A 24,345-nucleotide genomic window follows, 5' to 3' on the forward strand; every position below is an offset into this window, starting at 1 on the left:
TCACACTAATTTATGCATTTTATACAACTCTTGAGATTTTTAACGATATTTATGTATTGCTATTTTATATAACTTGTTTCTAAACGATGGTTACAGATTGTGATTGTCCTTTTCATATGGCTTATTGTGTCCAAGATGATAGTTTCTGTATATAATGTTGTCTTGTCCCATTTTATTCGCAGTTTATAGAAACTTGGACACCTTAGTTTTGTTGCATAGTGAGTGAGACATTTTAAACTTTTAGACTAAAAGACAAGGACTATGAACGAGTTGTGTAACTTTACCTTCAAGTATTGTAAGATAGTTTGAGACATAAACACAGAGTTATTAGTTTAAGAAGAACTAATTTTAGTTTATTCTTTAGATTATTAGTTTAAGAAAGAACTAATTTAAACGTAAACCTATATTATTTTACACAAATGTAGAAAAACAAAAAAATAATAACACTTTGTCTTTGTCAATCTTTCCTTCTCCTCTATATATATATATATATAAACCTACTATGACAAAACAGATAACTTTTTACAACAAACTTGCACAGACAAAAGCTGAGATCTCACCTTAAAGAAACTAATGAGACGTGTTATGTTCGTCGTCTGATGACGAAGAGGAAGAAGAAGACGACGACGAAGAAGATTGTCTTCGTCCAACGAGTCCAGGGAGAGGTTGTGGCAGCATTGGGTTCACTGGGACAGGAAACTTATGAGCAGAACTAACCATTGTTCTTTCGTTTATCATCCCTACTTCTTTGCAGACTCTGTCTACTACTCCAAGGAAGTCTCTAACAACCAAGAATATTCTAAACGGGTGCGCTTCTTCTTTAGCCGAGTTCCCGTGGAAATACTCTGTGATTTCTTTCACTAGAGATAACGCTACACTCTCTTGAGCTTGTACTCTTATGATATCTTCCTCAGCTCTTTTCAGAAACGTGTTCATCGATTCTGAAAATCTTTGGCTGTTGCTTTCTTCTGTGATTGTTGATTGGACTTGGATCGCCTCGTTGATCTTGGAAATGCCTTGAGATAGCTTGGACACGTAGCTGCTTAGTACTTCTGAGTCCATTGCTGCAGCTTTCTTGACGTTACTAAGCTCTGAACAGAGACTTGATACGACTTGGAGACCGAGTTTTCTACACTTGATGTCGTCTGTTTGGGTATTGTTACCTGACAGACGTGTGCCTTCTGCTCGGATTATCTCTTGTACGACGAAATGCAAGAGAGTTGTTTTCCCGTCGGCGCCTTTGACATCGACTAGTTTGAGGAGTGTGTCAAGCTTGAACGCATGTGCATCACCTCGGTTTGTCCCAACGTTCATACGGTTTCCTGTCTTAAGAACCGCTTCTAGTAGCTTTAAGAACATCCTACTATTCCTCAGTTCCTCACAAGCAGCCTACACAAAACATTGGAGATAAATTCATGATTTGATACAGACACAGGTAAAAAGAGACAAAAATTAGCTTTGCGATAATACAATACCTCAAGAGTCTCAAAAGATTTCTTCAGGTACTCAACCTCAGACTCAAAGTTAGCTACATAGAGCAATGCGTCAACTCTTTTAAAGGCGAAAGGAATGTCTAGCATTGCCTTAAGAAATTTCTCAGCTTGTCCAAGCTTAACGGGTGAATCATCCTTGTACGCTTTCAATTTTCGCTCTTCTTCTTTCGTCGGTGCCATCTTTAGTAAGCTCTCAAGAAGTTCAGTCCCAAGTGTATCAGCATTGCCTGAAAAAAACATAACAAAGAACATAAATACAACACCAAGAATCTCCCAACCATGAATGAAGTAAAGCTTTCAGAGTATCATCCAAAAACTCTCCAGCTAAACAAATTCTTATTCTTAGTTCAAAATGATTCTTCCTAGATAAACAAATGCAGAAGAACTCATAGTTTACCTTCAAGAAGAGCTTCACAAACTTCTTCTATAGTGACATTAAGCGCACGAAGCAAGATTGCGATATTCTGAGCCTTCTTCGGGTCCAGGACTCTGTTCTCTTGGTTCGGGTTCGGGACAACAGATCGTGGAGTTGTCTGACTCTGATTTGGTTTGTTATCTAACGACTTTGCCACAAACAACGTTTCAATCATCTCCTCATCTAATCTGCAAACCACATCAATAAACTTCAATAACCACATTACTCACAAAACCATAACTGTATCAAATAAGAGTACAACACATTAACTCACTTGAAAGAGCTTGATCGAAGATGATCCCAAACCATCTCACGATCCGAACTTGCTCTAACTTTATCCCAATGTAACGCCTTTAGCTTCGGTTTCGGAGTCTCCTCCGCCGGCTCACTCACACTAACCGTCTCTGGAACCTCCTCCACTGAAGAACTCACTTGCAAGTTTTCAGATTGGATCACAAAAGGATGTGAAGGCGGCATGAGAGAAGGCGGTTTCGAGATCGTCTCCACCTTATGAGCCACCTGATTCCGTCTTCCCCATAACGGCATTGGTGGAGGAGGTGGCGGAGGTGGCGGCACACGTGAAATCTTCGCTGGAGACTGTAGAATCTGAGGTGATATATTCGAAATCCGTGGTGATACATCTAAGCTATGACTAAAGTCTCTATCCGGAGAAGATGATAGAGACTGTGAATTCCGAGAAGACAACAACTTAGGTGACTTATGGTAAGGTTTCTCCGGTGAGGAACAAACTGATGAAGAAGTAGAACGTAATACGTCTAACGGTTTAAGATAGCCTTGTCCTCCTCCTCCATTAGACGGAGGAGATAGTAACTGAGATTGCAAACCTTGCCGGAGATTACTCATAAACGCCGGTAAAACCTCCGGAGACTTTTGAAAACATCTATACGGCGATGTTGAAGCAGAGGAATGCGAAGGAGATCTCAAGTACGCTTCAGGTGTATCATTAGGTCGTCGTTCCGGTGATGTTGAAGCAGATGATAACGGACTTTGCTGCGGCGAGCTCTGTTTTTTATTGTCATTATTATTCTCCGGTGAAGCTGTTAGTGACGTAACCGTCGGAGATCTTGAGATTTGATTCAATCCTCCTTGGTCAGAGTTTTTCACCGGAAGAAATCCAGATGATAGTGAAGCTAATGACAGTGACGGAGACCTAACGAATCTGTAATCTGTTAAATCCGTCGGTGGTGCTGCGGTGGTGGTGGTGGTGGTGGTTACGACAGGCTTTGGTTCGGATCTTTTAGGACTCATAGAAGGAGAGATACTAATGAACGTTGATCTTCCTGGTGAGCCAGAGCTTGAAGATGAGCAAGAGATAGTGTCATTGTTAACAGATCTAGAGTTTTGATTTTGATGATGAACCGGAGCTCCGACCCGGTTTAATGTCTCGCGCCCGCTTTGTGAGCCACGTGGAGAGTAGAACTCTTCTTCTTCCTCTTCTCCGATTGAACCAACATCTGGATTTAACCGGAAGCTTCGTTTCATTAACGGAGGAAGTGGTTGAAGATCTGGAGATTCGAGTTTTCTTGAACTCGATCCATTGTTACTTAGAGATTGTTCTTCTATTGATCTTTGATTCACCATTGTTCCTAAGTAAAGAAACTCAGAGCTGTTATTGTTGTTGTTGTTGTTACTAGTGGTGGTTCTTTGTTTACTTCTACCCTCGGCATTACGCCGTGTCGGAGCAACGGTGGTGGATGAAGAAGGAGGAGGAGGGTAGATGACTCGTCGGCTACTGTCGGTGGTGTATGTTTTGCTATCATCGGAGAAGTTGAGATCTTGATTAGTTCTGTTTCTTCTACGCCAGTAGAGTAAAGCGATGAGTAAGAAGACTAAAGAAGCGGAGGAGACGGCGGAGATAGCGACGATGAGGAGTTTTTTGGAGTTAGGTGGTGATTTAGTGGCGTGAGGGACGATTAGTGATGAGATGTTAGCTGGGAAAGAAGCGAAAGAAGATGGTGAAGGAGGTGGTGGAGATGAAGGGTATAAAGGGAAGAAAGGAGAAGCGTTTGGGTCTGTTGATGGTGGTGGAGTTGTTGAAGAGAATGGTAGTTTAGGTTGCGGTGGTGGTGATGGTGGTGACGGTGGTGGTGAATCTACTGGAAAGAATGGTTCGTGGAGTATACGACGGTCGTCGGCGAGGATAAGATCTAAAGATGAGAAGTGAAACAAGAACAAGAACAAGAACAAGAAGAGCATTGTTGTTGTTTCTTCTTCTTGTTGTTGTTGTTCAAGATCTGAGAGATGGAGATGGAGATGAGGAGGAGGAAGAGTGATGAATCCAGCTAAGATTCTTCTGGTAATGGTTTCGATGTTTTGATTAACTTTTTTAACATCTTCTGGTGATGGTGGTGAGAGAGTAGAGAGAGATGAGAGAGTGGTTAAGTTAGATTATTCGGGTTTACGTAGAGAGTAGTGGGGGGACCAAAGTTTTTCAGACAAGAACATATGGGATTGTGACACGTAGGAAAAGACGTGGACTTTGTAATAGTCCGTGTTTAAGTGTGTTTACACACACTGTGTGTTTTGCATTGCACCGTACTAGGCACAATGTTGAGAGAATATTTTAAAATGCGATTTTTTTTTTTTTTTTTGGTTAAAGTTTTTTTTTGGGAAAGTGAGACCAAAAATAAATATTTATTATTACGGCGGTTTGACGAAGACTGTATTAAATAAAGAAGTATGGAAAAAAAGGTATTAAAAAATGGTTGAGATTTAAGGAAGTGGTGGGTGTGTTGTGGGAGAATTGGTTTTTTTTTTTCTTTTTTTTTTGTGTACCGACACTGTCGAAGAAAGTGTAAATGGTCGGTCCATGTGTTTTCTCATTTTTTCACTGGATGCGGAACGTGAATTTGGATTTTCAGGTATAACTGGTGGAGAGATTAAAAGGAGCAAATAATATAATGAGAATAAGAGAAAATTATATATGTAAGAGAGGAAATTAAACTTGATTGAATGGAAGCAAAATAAATTGTCCTTTAAAACCACTTTTATGTTTTAAGTGAAAAAAATGTTCAACAAAAGCTAGAAATATATGGACTTTATTTTTGAAAAAAAAAACAGCAATTTGGAGTTTAAAAAAAAAAATAGTATACTCATTTCTTTTAGTTTTAAAGATATTTTTTTACTTGCACTAAAAAAGAATAGTCCTTTTGTTTCATTATAAAGTGATGTTTAAGGTTTTGATACACTAAATAATAAAACATATAACTTACCTATTTTCCATAAAAACATCATTAACTAATATAAATTCAACCAATAAAAAAATATGATATAAAATATAATTAGTTTAAAAATATTAAATACATTAAATTTTTGTATAGGAAATTGAAAACATCACTTATACTGAAAAAAATTTGACTAAAACATCACTTATAATGAAACAGATGGAATATAAAACTAAATTATAAAAAATATATTATGTGTACCAAACAAATCTGAATTATAAAAACGGTTAGGTTAACAAATACTTTCATGAAATTTTGTTTTTGACATCTAAAACAATTTCATGAGAATCTAAATCTGTAAATTAAATTTAGAATAAAACTCCATAATGCAATATGTTAAACTATTTCACTCAATTCGTAAAGCTCCGTAAAATATAAATAAAAATTTTCAATATTTAGTTTAAATTATCTCAAACATAAAATAAAAATAAAAGGGTGGACTGTGAATCTTCCTCAGTAGAATGTTAACCGAGAAACTTGTCCGTAAAGAGTAATCATTCCTTAAATTAAATAAATAATAAAAACGGTAGATTGTGAATCTTTCTCAATATATAGTATATTAAAATAGTTTGTAAAGAGTAACATGTCCTTAAATTTTTACTCTTTACAATCACTATATGTCTTCAGATCAAACTTGTGTATATTGGTTATTTATTGGTAAATTAGGGCAAGATCCATCATTAACAAACTGTTTACTTATTGTTTTGGGATTACTTATGATTTGTAAGAAAAATAAACTAAATTTAAGATTTTATGCTATCATGAATTCACCAACTAAATTAATTTTAAACAAGATAATTAATATAAAAAATCAACCAAATATATATATAAAAAAAGCAGGCAACATAAATGTAGAAGTAAACTCTAAACCATTATATTGTACTGCAAACAATTATAATAAAGACAAGATATTTAACCCAAAAAAGGAGATGCATAAGCCAGTTCTATTGAATATGATACAAAACATGTGAATATTGAAAGTGTATAAATTGTACAAAGGAGATGCTAAAATAACATGTCAATATTAACGTGTTTAGTTTCCAAGATCATTTAGCTGTTTATGTTCAAAATGTAATAATACCACTACTCATCAATCAGTTGGAAAAAGTTGTCACACTATCATTTGATCGTTGCAATTTTTAATGTGGTATAGTAACATTGTCAAACTGAATTTGTGATGTGTATATCATATTCAAAGATCATATACATTATATAGAATCTCTATAAAATTCAATTAAAATGTGATGATACTTAGTGGTTTGGTCATTGTGTAATTTGGACTTATACGTCACATACTAGTCTTTTTCTAGATGGTATTTACTAGATTACTAATAACTATGTGTTCCAATTGGTTCACATGAACTAAGCTTATTAGGCAATTTATTCCTATGTTGAACAATCCGTTGAATGTAAAGTGTGTTTAAAGCGCACTGAAGTGATTAAAATTATTGTCTCATCTGATGAAAAAAAAAGATTAAATAGATAATATTAAAACAAAAAACTATTCAGACGAAACTATTAAATTAACAATATATAGTTTGATATGCAACTGTCGATTCTAACAATCCTCGTTTTTTTGGGGCGAAAGTTCATAACCATATAAACATATTGGTATTGTTTGTATTTGATGGATTTCACAATCATAAAATAGGGTACTACACATAATCTTAATAGTTCTAAAGCATTTTTTTTTTTGGCGACAGAAAGACAAAGCACTAGAAAATGATAATATTGAAAATGACATAAATAATGAATTTACCAGTACTCCAAAATCTACCAAAAATGTAATGAAAATACTTTTTTGATTTCTTATAATATTTCGTGGGCCTATGAATTTTTAGGAAAATCTATAAAGTAAGATAATTATAAAAGTTAAAATAAAATGAGTAATTTGGATTTGGACTAAGAAAAGTAGTAAAATAGTTTGGGGGTCACGTGGGAAAGGTACTGAAAAATGCAAGAGTACGAGAGTATCAGGTAAACCACCGACACACTCGAATTTGGAATTTATACTTTACATTTTTTTGTTACACTTTTATGCAAAAGACCTTATAATAAGTACACTCTCTTTAGTCTTTCAAGAAAATTACTTAGACAAAAAAAAAAATGAAAAATGTTTGATTAATGGCGATTTTTTGTGTGTGGAAAATGAATAAAAAGATAAGGATGCTACATATGGCTGTATTGTTGTTATTTTAGTTTAATGATTTAGTGAGTGTATGATAACAAAATAAACAAATATAGAAGTACAATATGGTGTTATGATTGTAGTGTTACATATCAAACTCGCTTGATATAGCATTTCAAACAATTCCATGGGAATGGTGGTTCAAGTCTTCAAGATGGTTAAAGATTCGGGGACATCAACTCAGTTTGTATAAACACTTAATCTTGGAAAACTCGAGGCACCAACACATGCTTAAGACGTCCTCATATACATTCACACCTAAAATCCACTTTAAACCTTATGTTGAAACCATTAGGCCTATTAGAGAACTACTAGTCGAGTCATAAGTTGTAGTAGTTTAATCTGGTAAGAGTTTTCCGCCCTTAGTTATACAATGTTTGGTCCGAAGCTTAGATCCATCGTTAGTACACTTTGAGCAAAGCATAAGTGGATCAAGAGCAATGAACGGTTAAGGGTAGAATTTTGCTTTCTCAACAACAAAACCAAAGTGAGTACCAAAACATGTGTTGATGAATTTATGCATAAGTTTATATATTAGTACTTAGTATGGATTGTATTTGTACATAAATTAGCAACCTAATTTGATGAAAATCTCCTATACTTTTTTATATGCACAACTCTTGCAAATGAGTTCTCATTCCCATTTACAAAAGCATCAAACCCCCAAGAGACTTTGAGGGGACAGCCGGGTAAAATAGAGTATATGATTGTCGGTAGCAAAAGCAAATAGTTTTTTTTTTGCATTCATTTGGAGAATGTTTCACTCTTGAGATATTTTTCAGAACTATTCTCTTAAAAATAATTTATTATATTTAGCTTTTAATTCTTGGGTAGTGATTTTTATTCTGTTACTGTCTCATGCATTTGATGCATCTATTCGAATGTTTCCTAACTTGAACGTTTGATTGGTCATGTCCACATATTATCTCATCACTTCCCCCACCTTTAACACTTCGAACCCTCATGATCAGCGCTCGAAGATGCAAAAATTAAAAGCTAATTAAATTATAGTTAAATTAAATTATAGTTAATTAAAAAAAAACTATAGCAGTTGATAAAAAAAAAACTATAGCTAAATTAAAAATACATAATGTAATAAAAAGCTAAGTTTAACATATATTATTCGTTGTCAGAAGGAGAGTATCACAAATCCACAATCATCTTCACAATATGATAAATATATATATATATATATATATATATAACAATAATCATAACAACAAAAAGTTGCAATGCAAAATTATTAAAACAAGAAATAACACTACAAGCTAATTATTGTTTTACTTATCAGAATTGAAAATTCTACTCTTAAGATTCTTGTAGAGCACATTGAAAAGAACACTAACAAAACCAATATTATTTGTAATTTTCTGCTCCCTTTTTTCCTTTTATAATTGTAAACTGCAATGATGCAAAATTATTATGATGGTAAAGAAATAATTACACTTTATCTATGTCACATCGATCATATATGTAAACTTTATTTTTTATGATCGTTATCTTTACTCAATACGAATTACTCAAAATACTAATTAAAGGTGAGAATAGTGAAATTAAAAAATGGAATTAGGACCCTATGAGTAAAATATTTATGATCATTTCTTTATTTTGTCACGTTTGCTTGCGGGTTATACAAAAACCTCTAATTAAAGAGTAAAGAGTTATATATATAATCAAATAATAACAAAAGTATAGAAGCATCTACAGTGTTCATTATAGTTAACACTCTGACTAAAATACAAGTTGTTGAATTTATTAGAGTAATAATTAGAAAGAAACAACAAAAATAAACAACGAGGATGGTTTCTAAATCATATGCCATATAAAACATAATGATGGATCGTTTTCTCGTTAATATATAATTTGGTTAATCAAACATTAGTGGACAAACAAGTTTGACGTTTTGGGGTGAGATCTCGTTAAGTGTTACCATCATTATGTTTTGATTAAAAACTACGATTATATAATTAGCATGTGGCCACCTGTAAACACAACATTTGATGAACTCTACATTGCATGAGTTGCAATATTTTTATATGCATAACGTAGTGTGTATACACTAGTAATAGACATATGAGTATGTGCATTTTGTCGTATTATTGAACAATAATTGTGTATGCTGATTTATTTTGCTATATTTATACTTTTTTGTTTTTATATATGGTTATTAACATTTCTTTTTTCCATAATCGCTACGTCCAAAGAACAAGCCTCGAAGCTCGAGATTCCACTGAACTTCTGACGTATTGGATTAATAATACAGAGATATGACATTACTAGAAATGATGAATTTTTTGATTTAATTTTTTTACTACTCAATTCTTAGAACTTTCAATGGTAATTATATTTTTTTACTACGGAAGAAATATGATACGGTTCAAATAATAACAAAAATACATAAATATAAATATATATACAAATATTTTGATAATGTTATAATACTGTTGCGGTTCGATTTTATAATGCGATATGATTACCATTCGAAACCTAATTTGTATGATTATTTTTTCATATCATTGCTACTTTGAGTCGTCTGCTTTTATTAATTTTTATTGACGTGAGTTATTAAAAAATACAACATAGAAATTTTGTAACTCTTTTTGTATTTCTTGTACCATAACACAACATTTGAGATTCTAGTAAAGGTGATTTGGACGTTAGGTACGTAGCTTACGAAACTAAAGCGTTAAGCCAGCAAAAGCTTTTGCGCATGCATTTGTTGTCTTCTCCCTAAAGGTGTATTGCTGTTGAGACTGTAAACACCTATGTTTTGGTCTTATGCATGTTATCCTTTGACGATTTCTAGATCGTCTCGTATGTGACGTGCCTAGGGTTTGTTTTATGGTGATAATGAAAAGAAAAATAAAACATTTTTTTTGCCCAAGAGGTGGTGGGCTAGTGGTAGGGGAGCTTGGAGGAAGGGTGCAACTTCCACAACCTGGGTTTGCTGTTAACACCATCTTTGTGGGAAGTCTGTCAGTTGGGCTTAGCTCCAATTGGTTTATCTGATAATCAGAAATACAAGCGGCCTGATTATTCCCGGGCATTAGTCGGAAAGCGTTAATCTGGATTCAAGCGATGTGGTAGCCCAACACCTAGGTATTGGCGACGAGTCCACATTGTAGCACTTCGGTGTGATACTCCCAGATCTGACCGGATCAACCGATCGAGTTTATCAAAAAAAAAAAATAAACACATAAAATACATCTTTTACCAAAATAGAGGCCCTTTTAATTACATAACATTATGGGGCATATAAGGTAATCAAATGCCTTGTATTTTTGTCGTTAAGGACTCAATTTTATTTTCTTTGGCTGATTAATTAGCTCTCATCATCATCAACAACAAGATGCATGTGTTATATATGTTGTCACACGTTTGCTCGTTGGAGTTTTATGTCATTGACAAATTTGTAGAATAAAGGGTTGCTATATTCTTTGGATAACTTGTTAAGCCCACATCTGCATCCAAAGAACAAGTCTCGAAGCTTGAGATTCCACTGAACTTCTGACATATTAAAAATAGGATACTACTAGCTAGAGGTGATTTGTATATAAAATCATACTAGTCCTAATCAATTTGTTTATATGAAAATTTTAAATTCATGACTAGCTACTCCGAGTTTACTTTGACGTTCTTTATTAAATAAATAAAAAGTGGAATCCACCACGACATAGCGCAATAGCATAACTCTTTTTGCATTCTCTTGTATCTTTAGCATCACTCTTTTATTGTGATAAAAGAAATGTAAGAAAATAAGAAGCAAAATAATTATGATAATCTAATGTTTTGATCATTTGTCTCTATGGTTCTCCGTCGACTTGTGTTTCAAAGTTTGTCTCAGATCTTCAAGGTAAGACTAGTGTGGATGTTACTTGTGTGGATGATGCGTTCTCTAGCTTCTTTGTTCAGCAGTTTCCAGTCAAAACTTGAACTGTGAAAGGAGCAATCTAAGTCTCTTTTGAGACTCTACAATTTTATGCATCTAAATCATAGATGTATTTTGGAAACGTGAATCTTGAGTTATTAATTCGATTAAGCTGCCATAACAATACATTAATGCAAAAGTTTGCTTAGTTCAGATTCTCTATATTTATGTTTTGTTGAGAGTATCAAATTGATGTTGGTAGGAAGAGCCTTTAGCTTTGAGCATCCTTTTAAAGTCACATTTTGCAGTTTATGAAGGTTTACGATAGAGTTGGGCAGCTCCACTAGACCGGTGCACCTACAAAGGTGCAATTTCTGGAGATTAATAGCATTTCCAATTGAGTAGGGCAGCTCCACCAAACTTGAGCATCCACAAAGAATCAATGTTTGAAGGTTAGTGGCAGTTGAGAAATCAGGTAGCTCCTTTAAGTTTTTTGAATGGAACAAATTCATCCTCTTGAGATTCACGAGTGGCTGTACAAACAAACAAAGGAAACATAAGAAACAAAATTCAAGAAAACTTGAAACAATAGTGTTAAAATCACATTTTTTATAATCTAAAGGTTTAAAGTCAAATTAAGAGAAACATATCACAATTTCGTACCATATGTCCTTCCCACATCTTCTCAAGTTTGCTGTGTTGCAAGCTTAGTTCGACAATGTACTTCGCACAAAACTTGGAAGGCAAACATGTCATTGGAAAATGATCCCATTCTAGTAATCTAAGTTTTTGAGATAAATATTTTAAACCTTGCGGTAAATACACTTTTTCACTCCGGCCGCACTTGATTCTTAAGAATTGGAGGTTAGACATTCCTTTGAAAGCTTTCTCACTTATAATTAATTCGCCTAACAACTCAGATGAGTTTAAATGTATGCCTATAATATTTCTACTATCCTATAAAACACCGCAAAGAAAATGTAAAGGTAAGTTATAAAATGAATTTAATTTGTAAGGAGCAAGGGAATTGAAGAGTTATAATAGAATAACTAACCGTGTGATCAGTGAGTACTTCACAAATATCAATACCATCAACCAAAAATTGACGCTTTCCAGGCTCACGAATGAATCCTGACTCATAACGAACAATTTCTCTACCCAACTGCTCTAGCAAATTATGCATCTTTATCCATCCTTCTTCAATAGATATGAGAGATTTCTCAGCTAATACATGAAATCCTTGCTTCACATCCAACAACTTATGCGCAAGATATTCTTCCACGTTCTCAATCCTTTTATTGTTGAAAAGGCATGCTATATGAAGAAATAAATCTTGATCTTCATCACATAATGCGTCGTAACTAAACTTTAAAATGCTTTGAATATTAGAATCAAGGTGAGTCCTTAACCTTGGCATTGCATTTATCCACTCCTGCTTTGACATTCCCCGAAAATGGGAACCCATAACTCTTAGTCCTAATGGTAGGTTACCTAAAATATTTGTTACTTCTAATGCGAGTTCCTGGTATTCAACTTCAGGGAACTTTTGACCAAAAGCAGACATACAAAATATTTGACAAGCTTCATGTGTTGATGGAAAATCCACCTTGTAAATATGGTTGATGCCATGTGCCTTCAAAATTTTGTGGTCTTGTGTTGTGATGATAATCCGACTGCCATGACCAAACCACCGAGTTTCTTTTGCGATAGCATCTAGTTGCATTGACTGATCGATATTATCTAGGACAACAAGCACTTTTTTGTCATTCAACCTAATTTCCGCAACTCCTAAATGAGGAACCTCAATATCCATGTGGTTCGTTATCTTGGACATAAAATGGCTCTGTAAGTGTAACTTTGCATTGTAGTCATCAGAACACATTGGTCTTGTGTACATGAGCTCTTGAATATTCTCCATAAAAGCGCTTAGTTCAAAACTGTCAGAAAACTGACTAAATAAGAATCTGGCAATGATGGTCTTACCAATCCCGGATGGTCCCCATATCCCTACCATCCTGACTTCATCAGCGTCTAGACATAACAATTGTTCCATCATTTCCATATGAGCTCCCATCCCGACTAATTCGTCGATATCTCTAGATGGTGTGAAATTATTCAATAAGTTGGAAACATCACTTGCTATTTTTTCAATCATGATTGCCTCATTGTCCCTAATAGAGGAAGATCCCATCCATTAGATAGTCAAAAAAATTGACATACACATTCAAATTTTTTAACGTACATGAAAAAATTAAGAACAAGAAATGGAAAATTATAAAGACAAACCAGTTATTTGAAACGTAACCAGCAAGTGTTGCTACTTTCGCTAGAGCTTGTATCCATCTTCCAATGTCCTCCTTTGTTTTACCTGCACATGCTTTTCTGAAGGCACTCCCAAAATCACCAGTCAACTTCTTTACATCAGATGGGTCTACTTTCTTGAAAACAACCATCACAGTTTGACCAAACTCTTCTCTACATTTGATAATTTCCGCCAATTCATCAAGACACCAAGACGAAGAAGCGTAGTTCCTAGAGAGTAAGATGATTGCAATCTTAGAACTTCTGATCGCTTGTACAAGTTCAGGAGTTATGGATTCTCCTCTCTTGATACCATTATCACTGAAAAGAGTGATTCCTTTCGTCCGAAACTCCTTCTGAATATGACTAAGAAAGTCTCTGCGGATATCTTCTCCGCGAAAGCTTGGAAAGACTTGGTGTCTCCAGCTATGAGATGAAGAAGATGGAGGAACCGGTGATAAAGGAGATAAAGAAGGAGAATCATTTTCTTTGTTTTCTTGGTGGAATAATCTGAATTTTTTGAAAAGCATGAAGAAGCCTATTGTAGCTGTAATCGTGCTAAGTACAAAAGAAGAGTTCATTATGTGGTTGTAGAGAAGTGAATGAAGGATTAAGAGAGAGACTTTGTATGTATGGGATAGACACAAGTGACGCATAAGCCTTAGGGATATTTTTGCTTACGGAAGTAAAACAAAGAATATGTCACAACAATTCAAAAACCCTCACCTACCCAATTTCTAAAGTTGATTGAATTTTCATACAAATAAGAGCACATAGAATGTGAATAAGTGGGGGTTAGGTATGAATATTCCATGAGACTCGGTTCTATTAATCTTGCAAGAGGACTAATCGTCACTAGTAATTTTGCTGATAAAGAGGTTTCCAATGGATCTTAATATATTAATTGGTAAGATGTAAGAAATACAAATAATCTCATAGATGATCAGCTGGTTTGTTTGATACTTACTAGTTAGTACCAAATTCTAACATTTGGTTATGTAGTAGAGCTTCCGAGTTCGACAAGTTCATACGACATGGCAGATTATTCATTACATGGAAAGTAAGACAGTTCCAATACACTGTAAGAGCTCCAAGCACAAGAGAATGAAGAACTACGTACACGAAGAGAAGGATGACTATGACCAAGAATAGACAGGTAGAACAGTTAGAAGTTAACTTTTAAGATCATGGACCAATCTTAGAGGACAAGACATAACATCAAACTACTAACATGGCAGCTTAATGAAGATGATAATGGGGATAATAAGATGATAAATTCTTAATAGAAAATGTATCCTCAAAATCAAAATCCTCGAACACAATTAAAATGTGAAGACAAAAGCTGAGTGTTGTAGTCTTAAAACAGAAAAATTTAGGCATTAAGCTCAAAAGATAAAAAGCTACAAGAGACGCGAGATAAAGAAAGCTGGACTGATTTACTCTTCATCATCCTCATCATCATCATCACCACCTGCTCCATTCAATGCCTTGACTCTCTCGATCAACTTGTTCTTCCTCTCTTCGTATGTCAATTTCTTCAAGTTGTACCTGTTTTGTTTATAACACAACCAAGTCAAAAATCAAATAAGACAAGCATGCACAATACACCAACAAGCCAAGAGTCTAATAAAATTTGTTTTGTTTCTTTACCTCTTGTGTTCCTTGGGAGCAGATTTCACAGTTTTCTTGTGGTTGGGCTCTGCACGAATAGCTGCATGTACCTTCTTGTACATCTCTTCAATACCCTCGGCTTCAACTCCTTTCTTGATGTAACCACTGAAGTGAGTTTGAAGCTTCTCTGGCTCATCTTCTGCCAACATCTTCATGTAGTTTGAGACGTGGCCACCATAGATGTAGTTCCTGTGGATTGCAGCATCAAGTTGCTTGTTCTCTTTGTTGAAACCAGCAAATCTCTTGTCACTGTGGGGGATATCAAGACCTCCATCCAAAGCACCCTGTAGTTTTATGAACCAAACCAAAAAGTGTGTTAAAGAATAGCCAGTAACATCATTTGCTCAATAAGAAAAGAACTCTGCCAACAAATTATATCTGAGAACAACAATTCAGTACCTTGAGAGCACCAAACACACGGTTTCCTGTTGTGGTCCTGATAAGTCCAACATCAAGAAGAGCACGGAAAGGTCTCCTTGAATCAGTTGGCTCAACTGAGAAGTCCTCACCGGTGGCCTGTTTCATTGTGTAATTTGAGCTATTAACAAGACACAAAAACTCAACTTTATATTTTAAAAAATAAACCAAGCCAACAGCTTACCTCTAGGTTGCCCTCATACTCGTCATCCATTTCCAGCATCTTCAGAACACGGCGAGCCAAAAGAAGCCCAGTACAGTATGCTGATGCCAAAAATATATTACATATTAGTAAAGCATAGACACAGAATCATACCTCTAAAACTGGAATAGACAAAAAGCACAGAACTGATTCAATACCTGCAGCGTAGTTTGTAAGGCCAACAGTGAGACCATACTGAGGAAGCTCATGTGCGTAAGCAGAAGCTTTCACAATGTCACCAGCAATGCTAGCAGAGACAATTTGTGCCACGATGTCTTTGTTGGTAAACCTCACAACAAAACGATACTTGGGTGTGTTATACTTGTTCTTATCTTGGTTGATAAGACGGATCCTTGCCCTGTAATCAGTCTTACCAGCTACAAAATAAAAAGTGAAATAGCTTTCAGTATCAGTCTGAAAAAAAGAGTGACCAGACAATATCATCAGGTAAACGAAATCAAGAATCTATACCTCTTCTTCTCCTGAACTTCACTTGGTACCTTTTGAAGTACGCATTTGACTTGTCAGACTTGACAAACACCTAATAAAAAACCAAATTATCCTATTTCATTAGTCTAAGATCCAACAACATAAACTGTTCTTTCGTGGGTAACAAAGATCTAAAGTGCAAAACACCATTAAAACGCATCACCTCTAAACCAGAACAAAAACATGTAAAGTTTCAAACTTTTCCTATTTCAATTCCCAAGCGAGTTACAAAACCAAAAACCCATGAAGAAACACATCTAAAAAGCTGAAAAAACCATAGTTCTCGTTACCATATCTAACCAAAGTAAAAATGCAGGAGGTTTCTATGAGAAATGAAGATAAAAATCTGATTCTTTGAGGAGAAAACCAAGAAGAAACAGTAAAGAAATGAGAAGAGATAGAGAGAAGAAAGCTAAGGTTTACCATTGTTTGATTCCTCCTCTAGCTACGAGAGGCTTTTCTCTGAGAGAGATGAGAGTGACGAGAAGACAAGAGGCGGAATGACCTAAATGCGACATCTTATAAGACAAAACCCTAGGAAACTCCTCTTGGGCTTAAAAAGATTTAATGGGCCTTATGGGCTTTGTCCAAATAAAATTAGTCAAACAGCATTTATCACTAGTATCTTGAAATGATCATAAACAAAGCCTCAAATTAGTTATTCCCCAAATGGTCGTGTATCTCAAGCAAGCCTCAAATTCTAATCGTTAAGTTTTGATATGAAGTTTGAGAAATTTCAGAAACTTCTTCGGACCATTTGCTTGTTTTACGGACATAAACAATACTGAAGTTGTGGTTATATGTATGTTAGTGTTGTAATTTTTGTTTGCATCTTTGGTTTAGATGTAAACAATGGTGCATTTGATTAGCTTAAACAAGTGTTTGCATTTGCGTCTAGATAAAGCGAGGTCAAATGCATTGTGGTTAAGACTTTTTATTGTGTGAAGGATTAAAATGTGTTTTGGCCAAATGAGTACATCTCTATTTGGGAAGATAACAATCATTTCAGTAACTAAGCCATTCCCCAAATAAGTGGATTTTTGTTTTGGACAGTTTGCTATTCCCGGGAGAATTTTATAGCTTCAATCACAGCAGAGAAGTCGAGATCTCCAAGTCCCAAGCTTCTCGCTTTCTTAAAAGCCTGTCGAAAACAAAAAAAAAATATGTCTTCAGATTCATGCTAAGAAGACAATCCCAGGGGAGAATCAATATGTTCTTCTCGCTGAGTAACTAACCTCATTTGCAGCTGCGGCTACAGGCATGGAAACAGCATTTTCGTCGCCAAGAGCAAGAGCTAGTCTCATGTCTTTCTGCTGATGTTTCAGTGGAAATGCTGGTGGGTAACTGCTTTTATTCATGGAAGGTCCTTTGCCCTTGAACATCGGGTTGGTCATTGCGCCAAGATCCTGCCCATAGCAAAACCCGATTCAACCAACACCATTAATCAGAAATTGAAAAGTTTGATCATCTCACCAGGATATCCAGAAGAGTGTTAGAGCTAAGTCCACTCTTGTCAGCTAATACAAGCCCCTCGGAGAACGCGTTCATCATGCTGTCTCAGATGAAAAACAATTGTGTCATAAAGCCATGTTCCATTTGTACTACCAATGATAGTAAACTTAAAAGAGACGGACATTTACCTTCCCATGATCATATTCACTATTAGTTTCATTTTAGCTCCATTACCAACTTGTCCCAGGAAAAACGACTTCTTCCCCAAGACGTCAAAAGCTGGGATTGATTCCTCGAAGAGTGCCTTTAAACAAAAACAAATTATATCAGCTTGAGAGACAATCTGAATGTGGAATTAGTTCTAGTTCCTAAGCTCCTACTAATTTCAAAACTACAACAGTTCCTGAGATCAACCAGTCCATCTAGAAGTATAGTTTGAGTTGTACCTTGTCACCAGCAGCAAGGATAATGAGTTGGCCATCTTCTGCTGGCTTTTTGCTACCGGAAACAGGGCCTTCTACAAACCGACCACCCTTCCCGGTGATTGCCTGCCAACATCCAACACAGCTAAATTAAACTAATCAATTTTGTTTCAATCTAAATATCATCCAAATCCAAAAGTAAATAGCTTCAACCTCATTGATCTTTACAGAAGTCTCTGCATCAACTGTTGACATATCTATATAACCTTTTCCTTCACAGATTTGCTCCAAAACACCGTCTTTGTCGAAAACAACCTAATTAAAAAACCGGAAACTGTAACTATTTCTATAGCTCATCATCTCATATCATCATCAATGCTAAAAACACACATTAAGAAGCAAAAAAAGGAGTCAATTCAAATACCGAAAGAGCAGCAGAAGGATCAGAGAGCATAGCAATAGTGTATTTGCATTTCTTGATTACTTCAGCTGGAGTCTCACATACTGAAGCTCCATGCTCCACAAGTTCATCACACTGTTCAAAATCAATCAACACACCACAAATTACAGCAAAATCAATCAAAGTTTCCAACTTTATCAGATCTGAACAACCAAACACTAAATCATACTAACCAATCCGTTGAAACCCTTTTCAATTACAGTAATGAAAATCTCCAAAACACAATCAAAATCAGATTTTTTACCTTGGAGAGTGTTCTGTTCCATACAGTCACTTTGAATCCATTCTTCAATAGATTCATTGACATGGCCTTTCCCATGATACCCAAACCCAGGAACCCTACTTCCATTTTTCTCACTCTTCTACTTCTCTCTCTCTCTCTCTCTCTCTCTGCGATTATAGTGCTCAGTGATGGTTGGTCTGAGAATGTGACAAAGCCGGAGCGTTTTCTAATCAGAGAACCATTATCATCCTTAAAATTAAAGTATTTACAATTTTGCTCCCTAAAGTTTGATTCATTTTGCATCTCTAAGTAAATAGAGAAAGAACGAACAAGATTTTGCCACGTGGAGAAACTTGGCTATTCTCCAGTGTTGTAGGAATCTTTAGTTTTCGAATCAGTGTTCAGTATCTACTCACGTGCGAAGCTCTTAATCATACTTATTTGCTGAGTTCCACCCTATTGTTAAAGTAAATTGAACATTTGGTCTAATGGTTTATGAAGTTTCAGTTTAGTCCAATCTTGTGTAATGTAATGGCTTCTTTTATAGTAGAGAAGCAAATCGAAAATTCAATGGATACCATATTAACACTAATGTATATACGAAAAACACTCCGTGGTAACAATATTAATACTAAATTTATATACAATAAATCATAATTAGCAAAGTTATACGTTGTTTACAGATTATAGAAAATAATAAATATAAATCACATATAAGAATAGAAGGGATGAATGTTACGGATCTTTGACCGCTAAGTAACTTGCTTTAAAGAGATATTAAGGACTCTCTAACAAATCTTCCTTAGCTTTTTTGGGTTAATTGAATTGATTTTTGATCTTATCAACGAAATATATGAATACCCAACAATATTGTTGGATGGACGTATTTTAATTTTATGATCGTATATAGTTTATTTAACTTGGAAATAAGAAATTGTGCTTAGAGGTTAGATGAAATTTTTATTTATAGTCAAAGATTTATGTCTAAAATCATTGCCACAGTTTTAAGAATTTTAATGTTTTGAGAAATTTTTATAAAGTATTTTCTCACTTCTATTAAAATGTGCTCACTTTTTTTTCCCTCAAGATTAAGACACCAATTAATATTTTTTCCATTATGCACACCAAATTTTAAATGGTACAAGTTTAACCTCCGATCAAGCTAACGTCATTACTTCTCTTATATCTTAATAAAAAAAAATAGTTTGTTAACTTAATAAACTTTACTAAATTTTTTTAAAAAAAAATCTAGAGATCCAATTAAAATTTAAGACTAATAAATAAAAACATAAAAATTATATTAAATTTATATTTTAATGTAAATTTGAGGAAAATATATAAGATAAATTTTTTTGTTTTGGTCACCATATATAAGATAAACTATGTTATATATAAAATTATATTTCTTGATACACAAAACTATATCTCTTGATACAAATTTCTTATGAAAAAGAGTAAAATGAATAGACTTCTAAAGGTAAATTTTTGTTTTAGAAAACTTTTGGAAAAAAAGAGAATTTTTGAGAAATGCCCCTTTTGCTATACCCCTCTTTTGTATCCATTTTCAAAAATACCCCTTTTTAAATATGAAAAATTATAAACTTTTATATGTTTGATAAGATACATCAAGATCATCATTACTACTGGGAGTCTAAATCCAAATATTTATAAGGTTTTAAAAGGTTTTAAACGGCATTTATAAGGTTTTTATAAGGTTTTTAAAAGGTATTCATACGGTATTTATGAAATATATATGTAAATTTACACACATAGAAAGATAATTTGTGTCTTTAAATATAAGCTTACACATAGTTTTTTGATAAATTTCAAAATTTATAGTAATTTTTTGATAAAATTAGAAAAAAGATATTTTTAAAAAATGGTATTGGAAAAGGAATATTTTTGAAATACCCAAAAAAAAAAAAAAAACTATTGTTGGAAGTATTTTATGCAAAGATTTTATTTTTGTTTTTAAAAAAATATGTTATATCCCATTTTTTTGGTGTGTGTGGTTGGCAACTCTTCGGCTCAGCCATTTTCACATTTGTCTCTCTTCTCCTACTCTCTCTTCTCTCCTTTTTCTTTGCTCCACTAAAAAAATAAAATCAAGTGTTTACTCGGAGCCAGAAGAGAAGATGGAGAGAAACTAAGATTTGATAACTACAAATCTTGTTACTGATCAAGAATCTCAATTACAGTTTCAGTTTCTTCTTTAACATGGCATCAATAGCAGGAGGATCATTTAGAGTCCCTAGCACTCGTATCTCTATAACCACTCCAACTCTATCTTCCTCTTCTTTGTTTCCACCACTAACATTGGTATGTCATGTTTTCACATTTACATCTCATTTGTATTGAAGCAGTATGGTTTTCAGATTCTGTCTTGTCTCTTTTGCAGCAATCAAGTAATAAAAAAGACAACCAATTGCTGCGGTGTGCCGTCCAAGAATCATCCACTACTTCTGCTGGTAAGTTTCGGATTGAGTAAAAACAGAATGTTCTGTTCAAGAACACAAGAAGAGAGTAACTTTTCTTGTTCTTTCTTTACTAGTTGCTACTGAAAAGAAAGATAAAGAAAAAGAAGAGTCATCAACAGCGGCGGTTCCAGCGAAGAAACCTAAACCCGCAGCTGCGAAAGCCGCTGCAGTGGCGAAACCGCTGAAACAGATGATGGAAGAAGACGTGATTCCTCCTTTGCTAGCCATTCTTGAAGCTCAAGATGATATCTCTGAGATAGATTTATCTTTCCAAGAAGATAACAAGGTTTCTTGATTCTTACTTCTAAGACGATTATCATCATCATCATCGAAACATCGGTCATCTCTTATTAACTTGTGTCTTGTTACTGAGACAGCTTGAAGGTTTTTTCTTGAAGAAAGGTATTCCATATTCCTTTTGGGCCTTCTTCCCCACTGGAAACCTCACAGGTGACTAAACTTAGGGCCTGTTCGTTTGCTTAAGATGATTCTTTAGCTGATGATGTCCTTTTGGTTTGTTGCTTATAAAACAGGAGCAAAAGGATTTTCAATCTCCTCGCACGGGTCAGGTCCGAGCACCGTGGAACCTTTTCTAGTCGACGAGAGGAAACCAACTGCGAACCACGTCGTCTTTTGGGTCGAGAAACGCCTCGCTGCACAAGGGATTATTCCCGTTTGGAACCAATGATGTCTTTTATTCACTTGTAACCATTACATTGCAAATATTTTGTATACCAAAAAATATGATGAAATCATTAGATCTCTCTCTCTTATTAAAACTTGATTAGGGAACACACTTCGTTTTATGCTAATTCATTTTCAGTTGAGACTATTCTTTTCCTAGCCTTCTCAGCCTGCAAAATAATAGAATCAAAGCATTAGGACAACAAATGTAGAAGTGTACCAAGCTCAAATGTTACCAATGTAGAACTAAAGTTTCTTACCTGTTCCTTCCAGTTCATGGAAGCTGTAACAATAGCTAGTACAGTGGCTTGCACAGTGGATCCAACCACAACACCACACCAAAGTCCTTTTCCTTTAAGATCATGACTGAAAGCTAAGTAAATTCCAACAGGAGCTCCTACAAGGTAATAAGAAACAATATTGTTCCAAGCACCAATGTGTTGCCAACCACTTCCTCTAGCAACACCATTAAGAACTGCAGTGAAGCCGTCGAGAATAAAGGAGAGACAGAGCAATGGAGATAGGTCAGCCACATAGTCTACAACTTCTTTGCTGTTGCTGAATGTGTAGCCTACGATGTTCCTACAGGTGAAGAGAAGTATGCTAAAGAAAGCTGACTCTACTAGCCAGAGACAAAGCCCTGCTAATACTGAAACCCTAGCAACTTGAGGGTTTCCAGCTCCCAAACTGTTTGATACACGTGTGCTGCAAGAAACCAATCACTAATGATTACAAAATGAAGGTATACAGCGGAACTTGAATATGTTATTTAAAGATTGAGAATTGAGATCGTATCATCGTACCTCACAGCTGCCGCGACTCCGGATGAAATTACATAGTGTAAAGTTTCTGTTGTAAGACTGATCGACAAGAAGGAAACATGATTAACACTTTTTAATATAAAGAGAACACAAAAGATACAAAGTGTTACTATATTACTTACCATATCGAAAGAACAGAGGTCTCGAGTTTCGGGTTAGGGAGAAGACCTGAGCAGAGTAGGAGTAGTTCAAATAGCCACCATTCTAGGCTATTACAAGAAGATAAAGAAAATGTAAACGAAATAAGAAGAATTAGTCTAGTATATGTAACTTGATAGACAAACAACCTAAAAAGACTTACCAAATCATTGCAGCTGATGGGATTCCGTATTGGAAGAACTGCTTAACACAAGACACAAAATCTTCAGACACAAATCCGCGAGTCTTCTCACAAGAACTGGAGAATCTCACATAACATGATAGCATCATAGCATAAAACCAGAAAGACACACTAGTAGCCATGGCAGGTCCATTGCCTCCCAGAACAAACACGAAAACCAAAGCCCAACAAACCAAAACGTGGAACAAAAGTGTGGTTACGGCAGTGTAGAGCAAAGGGAGAACCAACCCTTGTGTCAGCAGAAACCTGGTCAGCGGTATGACAATCGCTTGGGCGTACAAAACCGGTATGAGCCAAAAAGCGTAAGAGCCAGCGATTCTTGATATGTCAGGGTCTTGTCCGAGAGAAATCAAGATCTTCTCGATGTAAATCCATAGAATTGATATGAGGAAACAAATAGGTATGTTGGAAGCAATTGCTGAGTATGCGTAAGTTCCTATTTTTTCATATTGCTTGGCTCCATAAGCTTGGCCACAAAGAGTTTCTAGTGCACCCACTAATCCATACTGTACAAAGAATACTTTAGAGAGTTGATTTGATTCTTGAATTGAAAGATGTAGTAAGAGTCATAACATAAAATACCATAATACTAAAACCAGTAACGTTTGTGAAGGATGTGGCAAGAGCAACACCGGAGAGCTGGAGCTCGCCGTTGTGACCAGCAACCATGACTGAGATAACAGGCAATAAGTACTGAGCAATAGTCACAGTAGCCATAGGAGCAGCCAAGCGACTCACTCTCTTCAGCTCGGCCGTGAGCTGACCACTTGGCCATGTGGCCTTAGTGGTGACCAGCTCCTCTCGCTGAAGAAATGGCTCTTCCATTGTCTTCTCTCTAATGCTGAAGGCCTTGTCTTTGATTTGAGATAACTGTTCTGTTCTATCTTTTTATAGACCAAACGACACGAATGTTAATGATGACTGATGACTTTTTTTGTATAGAATATTTAATTTAGATATACCAATAAAATTATTTTATCTTTCCAAGACTGTTCTGATTTGAACTTTCATATCATTTTATAGTAAACAAACATTAAAGGTTCTTTACAAATTGAAAAAAATATGGGAGAATTTTATAGACTATAACCATCACTTTTGATTTATGTGACACCGCCTGATAAAAAATGAAATACATGAGGATAATGCACTTGGGGATCACGTAGACACGTTCCGACTT

The 24,345-nt window shown here is 35.1% G+C and overlaps 6 protein-coding genes across 6 annotated transcripts; 1 reads left to right on the top strand and 5 right to left on the bottom strand.

The window, feature by feature from the left end:
- Window positions 1-337: 337 nt before the first annotated feature.
- On the bottom strand, window positions 338-4,300 carry LOC17893431 (formin-like protein 1). The gene is made up of 4 exons (XM_006296804.2): window positions 2,183-4,300; window positions 1,891-2,096; window positions 1,476-1,720; window positions 338-1,389 (listed from the first exon to the last, which is right to left on the bottom strand). Exons 1-4 carry the CDS (start codon window positions 4,123-4,125, stop codon window positions 571-573), a joined length of 3,213 nt encoding a protein of 1,070 aa, XP_006296866.2. The 5' UTR covers window positions 4,126-4,300; the 3' UTR covers window positions 338-570.
- Window positions 4,301-11,397: 7,097 nt separating this feature from the next.
- LOC111831464 (disease resistance protein TAO1) lies at window positions 11,398-14,091 on the bottom strand. Its single transcript, XM_023785621.1, has 4 exons — window positions 13,496-14,091; window positions 12,264-13,380; window positions 11,873-12,166; window positions 11,398-11,742 (listed from the first exon to the last, which is right to left on the bottom strand). The coding sequence occupies exons 1-4, from the start codon at window positions 14,089-14,091 to the stop codon at window positions 11,398-11,400; spliced, it is 2,352 nt and encodes a 783-aa protein (XP_023641389.1).
- A 676-nt stretch (window positions 14,092-14,767) lies between these two features.
- On the bottom strand, window positions 14,768-16,795 carry LOC17893090 (60S ribosomal protein L5-2). Its single transcript, XM_006296657.2, has 7 exons — window positions 16,713-16,795; window positions 16,272-16,341; window positions 15,959-16,177; window positions 15,783-15,862; window positions 15,581-15,697; window positions 15,161-15,465; window positions 14,768-15,058 (listed from the first exon to the last, which is right to left on the bottom strand). The coding sequence occupies exons 1-7, from the start codon at window positions 16,713-16,715 to the stop codon at window positions 14,947-14,949; spliced, it is 906 nt and encodes a 301-aa protein (XP_006296719.1). The 5' UTR covers window positions 16,716-16,795; the 3' UTR covers window positions 14,768-14,946.
- A 408-nt stretch (window positions 16,796-17,203) lies between these two features.
- LOC17892502 (glyoxylate/succinic semialdehyde reductase 1) lies at window positions 17,204-19,047 on the bottom strand. Its single transcript, XM_023785984.1, has 8 exons — window positions 18,868-19,047; window positions 18,588-18,698; window positions 18,377-18,478; window positions 18,188-18,289; window positions 17,930-18,045; window positions 17,763-17,841; window positions 17,525-17,695; window positions 17,204-17,430 (listed from the first exon to the last, which is right to left on the bottom strand). The coding sequence occupies exons 1-8, from the start codon at window positions 18,970-18,972 to the stop codon at window positions 17,347-17,349; spliced, it is 870 nt and encodes a 289-aa protein (XP_023641752.1). The 5' UTR covers window positions 18,973-19,047; the 3' UTR covers window positions 17,204-17,346.
- A 1,815-nt stretch (window positions 19,048-20,862) lies between these two features.
- LOC17892190 lies at window positions 20,863-22,085 on the top strand. The gene is made up of 5 exons (XM_006298514.2): window positions 20,863-21,165; window positions 21,245-21,314; window positions 21,398-21,609; window positions 21,701-21,773; window positions 21,857-22,085. The coding sequence occupies exons 1-5, from the start codon at window positions 21,064-21,066 to the stop codon at window positions 22,009-22,011; spliced, it is 612 nt and encodes a 203-aa protein (XP_006298576.1). The 5' UTR covers window positions 20,863-21,063; the 3' UTR covers window positions 22,012-22,085.
- Window positions 21,998-24,004, bottom strand: LOC17893486 (protein DETOXIFICATION 1). Its single transcript, XM_006299141.2, has 6 exons — window positions 23,751-24,004; window positions 23,130-23,674; window positions 22,951-23,037; window positions 22,811-22,867; window positions 22,268-22,712; window positions 21,998-22,177 (listed from the first exon to the last, which is right to left on the bottom strand). Exons 1-6 carry the CDS (start codon window positions 23,991-23,993, stop codon window positions 22,127-22,129), a joined length of 1,428 nt encoding a protein of 475 aa, XP_006299203.1. The 5' UTR covers window positions 23,994-24,004; the 3' UTR covers window positions 21,998-22,126.
- Between the last annotated feature and the right edge of the window lie 341 nt (window positions 24,005-24,345).

Source organism: Capsella rubella, unplaced genomic scaffold (assembly GCF_000375325.1).
Source record: "Capsella rubella cultivar Monte Gargano unplaced genomic scaffold, Caprub1_0 scaffold_3, whole genome shotgun sequence".
Classification (NCBI taxonomy): domain Eukaryota; kingdom Viridiplantae; phylum Streptophyta; class Magnoliopsida; order Brassicales; family Brassicaceae; genus Capsella; species Capsella rubella.

Bases quoted from the DNA above. Each gene is read 5' to 3' on its own strand.
- LOC17893431 (XM_006296804.2), bottom strand. From the start codon at position 4,125: ATGCTCTTCTTGTTCTTGTTCTTGTTCTTGTTTCACTTCTCATCTTTA. The intron at 2,097-2,182 runs GTGAGTTAATGT...TGTGGTTTGCAG, and splicing joins CTTCGATCAAGCTCTTTCAA to ATTAGATGAGGAGATGATTG. The intron at 1,390-1,475 runs GTATTGTATTAT...TGTTTTGTGTAG, and splicing joins AATCTTTTGAGACTCTTGAG to GCTGCTTGTGAGGAACTGAG.
- LOC111831464 (XM_023785621.1), bottom strand. From the start codon at position 14,091: ATGAACTCTTCTTTTGTACTTAGCACGATTACAGCTACAATAGGCTTC. The intron at 13,381-13,495 runs GTTTGTCTTTAT...TTCCTCTATTAG, and splicing joins GGTTACGTTTCAAATAACTG to GGACAATGAGGCAATCATGA. The intron at 12,167-12,263 runs GTTAGTTATTCT...GGTGTTTTATAG, and splicing joins AAGTACTCACTGATCACACG to GATAGTAGAAATATTATAGG.
- LOC17893090 (XM_006296657.2), bottom strand. The intron at 15,863-15,958 runs GTATTGAATCAG...TTTTGGCATCAG, and splicing joins CCTTACAAACTACGCTGCAG to CATACTGTACTGGGCTTCTT. The intron at 15,698-15,782 runs GTAAGCTGTTGG...ACAATGAAACAG, and splicing joins AGTATGAGGGCAACCTAGAG to GCCACCGGTGAGGACTTCTC.
- LOC17892502 (XM_023785984.1), bottom strand. From the start codon at position 18,972: ATGGAAGTAGGGTTCCTGGGTTTGGGTATCATGGGAAAGGCCATGTCA. The intron at 17,696-17,762 runs GTGAGATGATCA...TGCTATGGGCAG, and splicing joins ACACTCTTCTGGATATCCTG to GATCTTGGCGCAATGACCAA. The intron at 17,431-17,524 runs GTTAGTTACTCA...TGTTTTCGACAG, and splicing joins TAGCCGCAGCTGCAAATGAG to GCTTTTAAGAAAGCGAGAAG.
- LOC17892190 (XM_006298514.2), top strand. From the start codon at position 21,064: ATGGCATCAATAGCAGGAGGATCATTTAGAGTCCCTAGCACTCGTATC. The intron at 21,315-21,397 runs GTAAGTTTCGGA...TTTCTTTACTAG, and splicing joins ATCATCCACTACTTCTGCTG to TTGCTACTGAAAAGAAAGAT. The intron at 21,774-21,856 runs GTGACTAAACTT...CTTATAAAACAG, and splicing joins CCCCACTGGAAACCTCACAG to GAGCAAAAGGATTTTCAATC.
- LOC17893486 (XM_006299141.2), bottom strand. From the start codon at position 23,993: ATGGAAGAGCCATTTCTTCAGCGAGAGGAGCTGGTCACCACTAAGGCC. The intron at 23,675-23,750 runs GTATTTTATGTT...TTCTTTGTACAG, and splicing joins TTACTGGTTTTAGTATTATG to TATGGATTAGTGGGTGCACT. The intron at 22,868-22,950 runs GTAAGTAATATA...CTTGTCGATCAG, and splicing joins ACCTCTGTTCTTTCGATATG to TCTTACAACAGAAACTTTAC.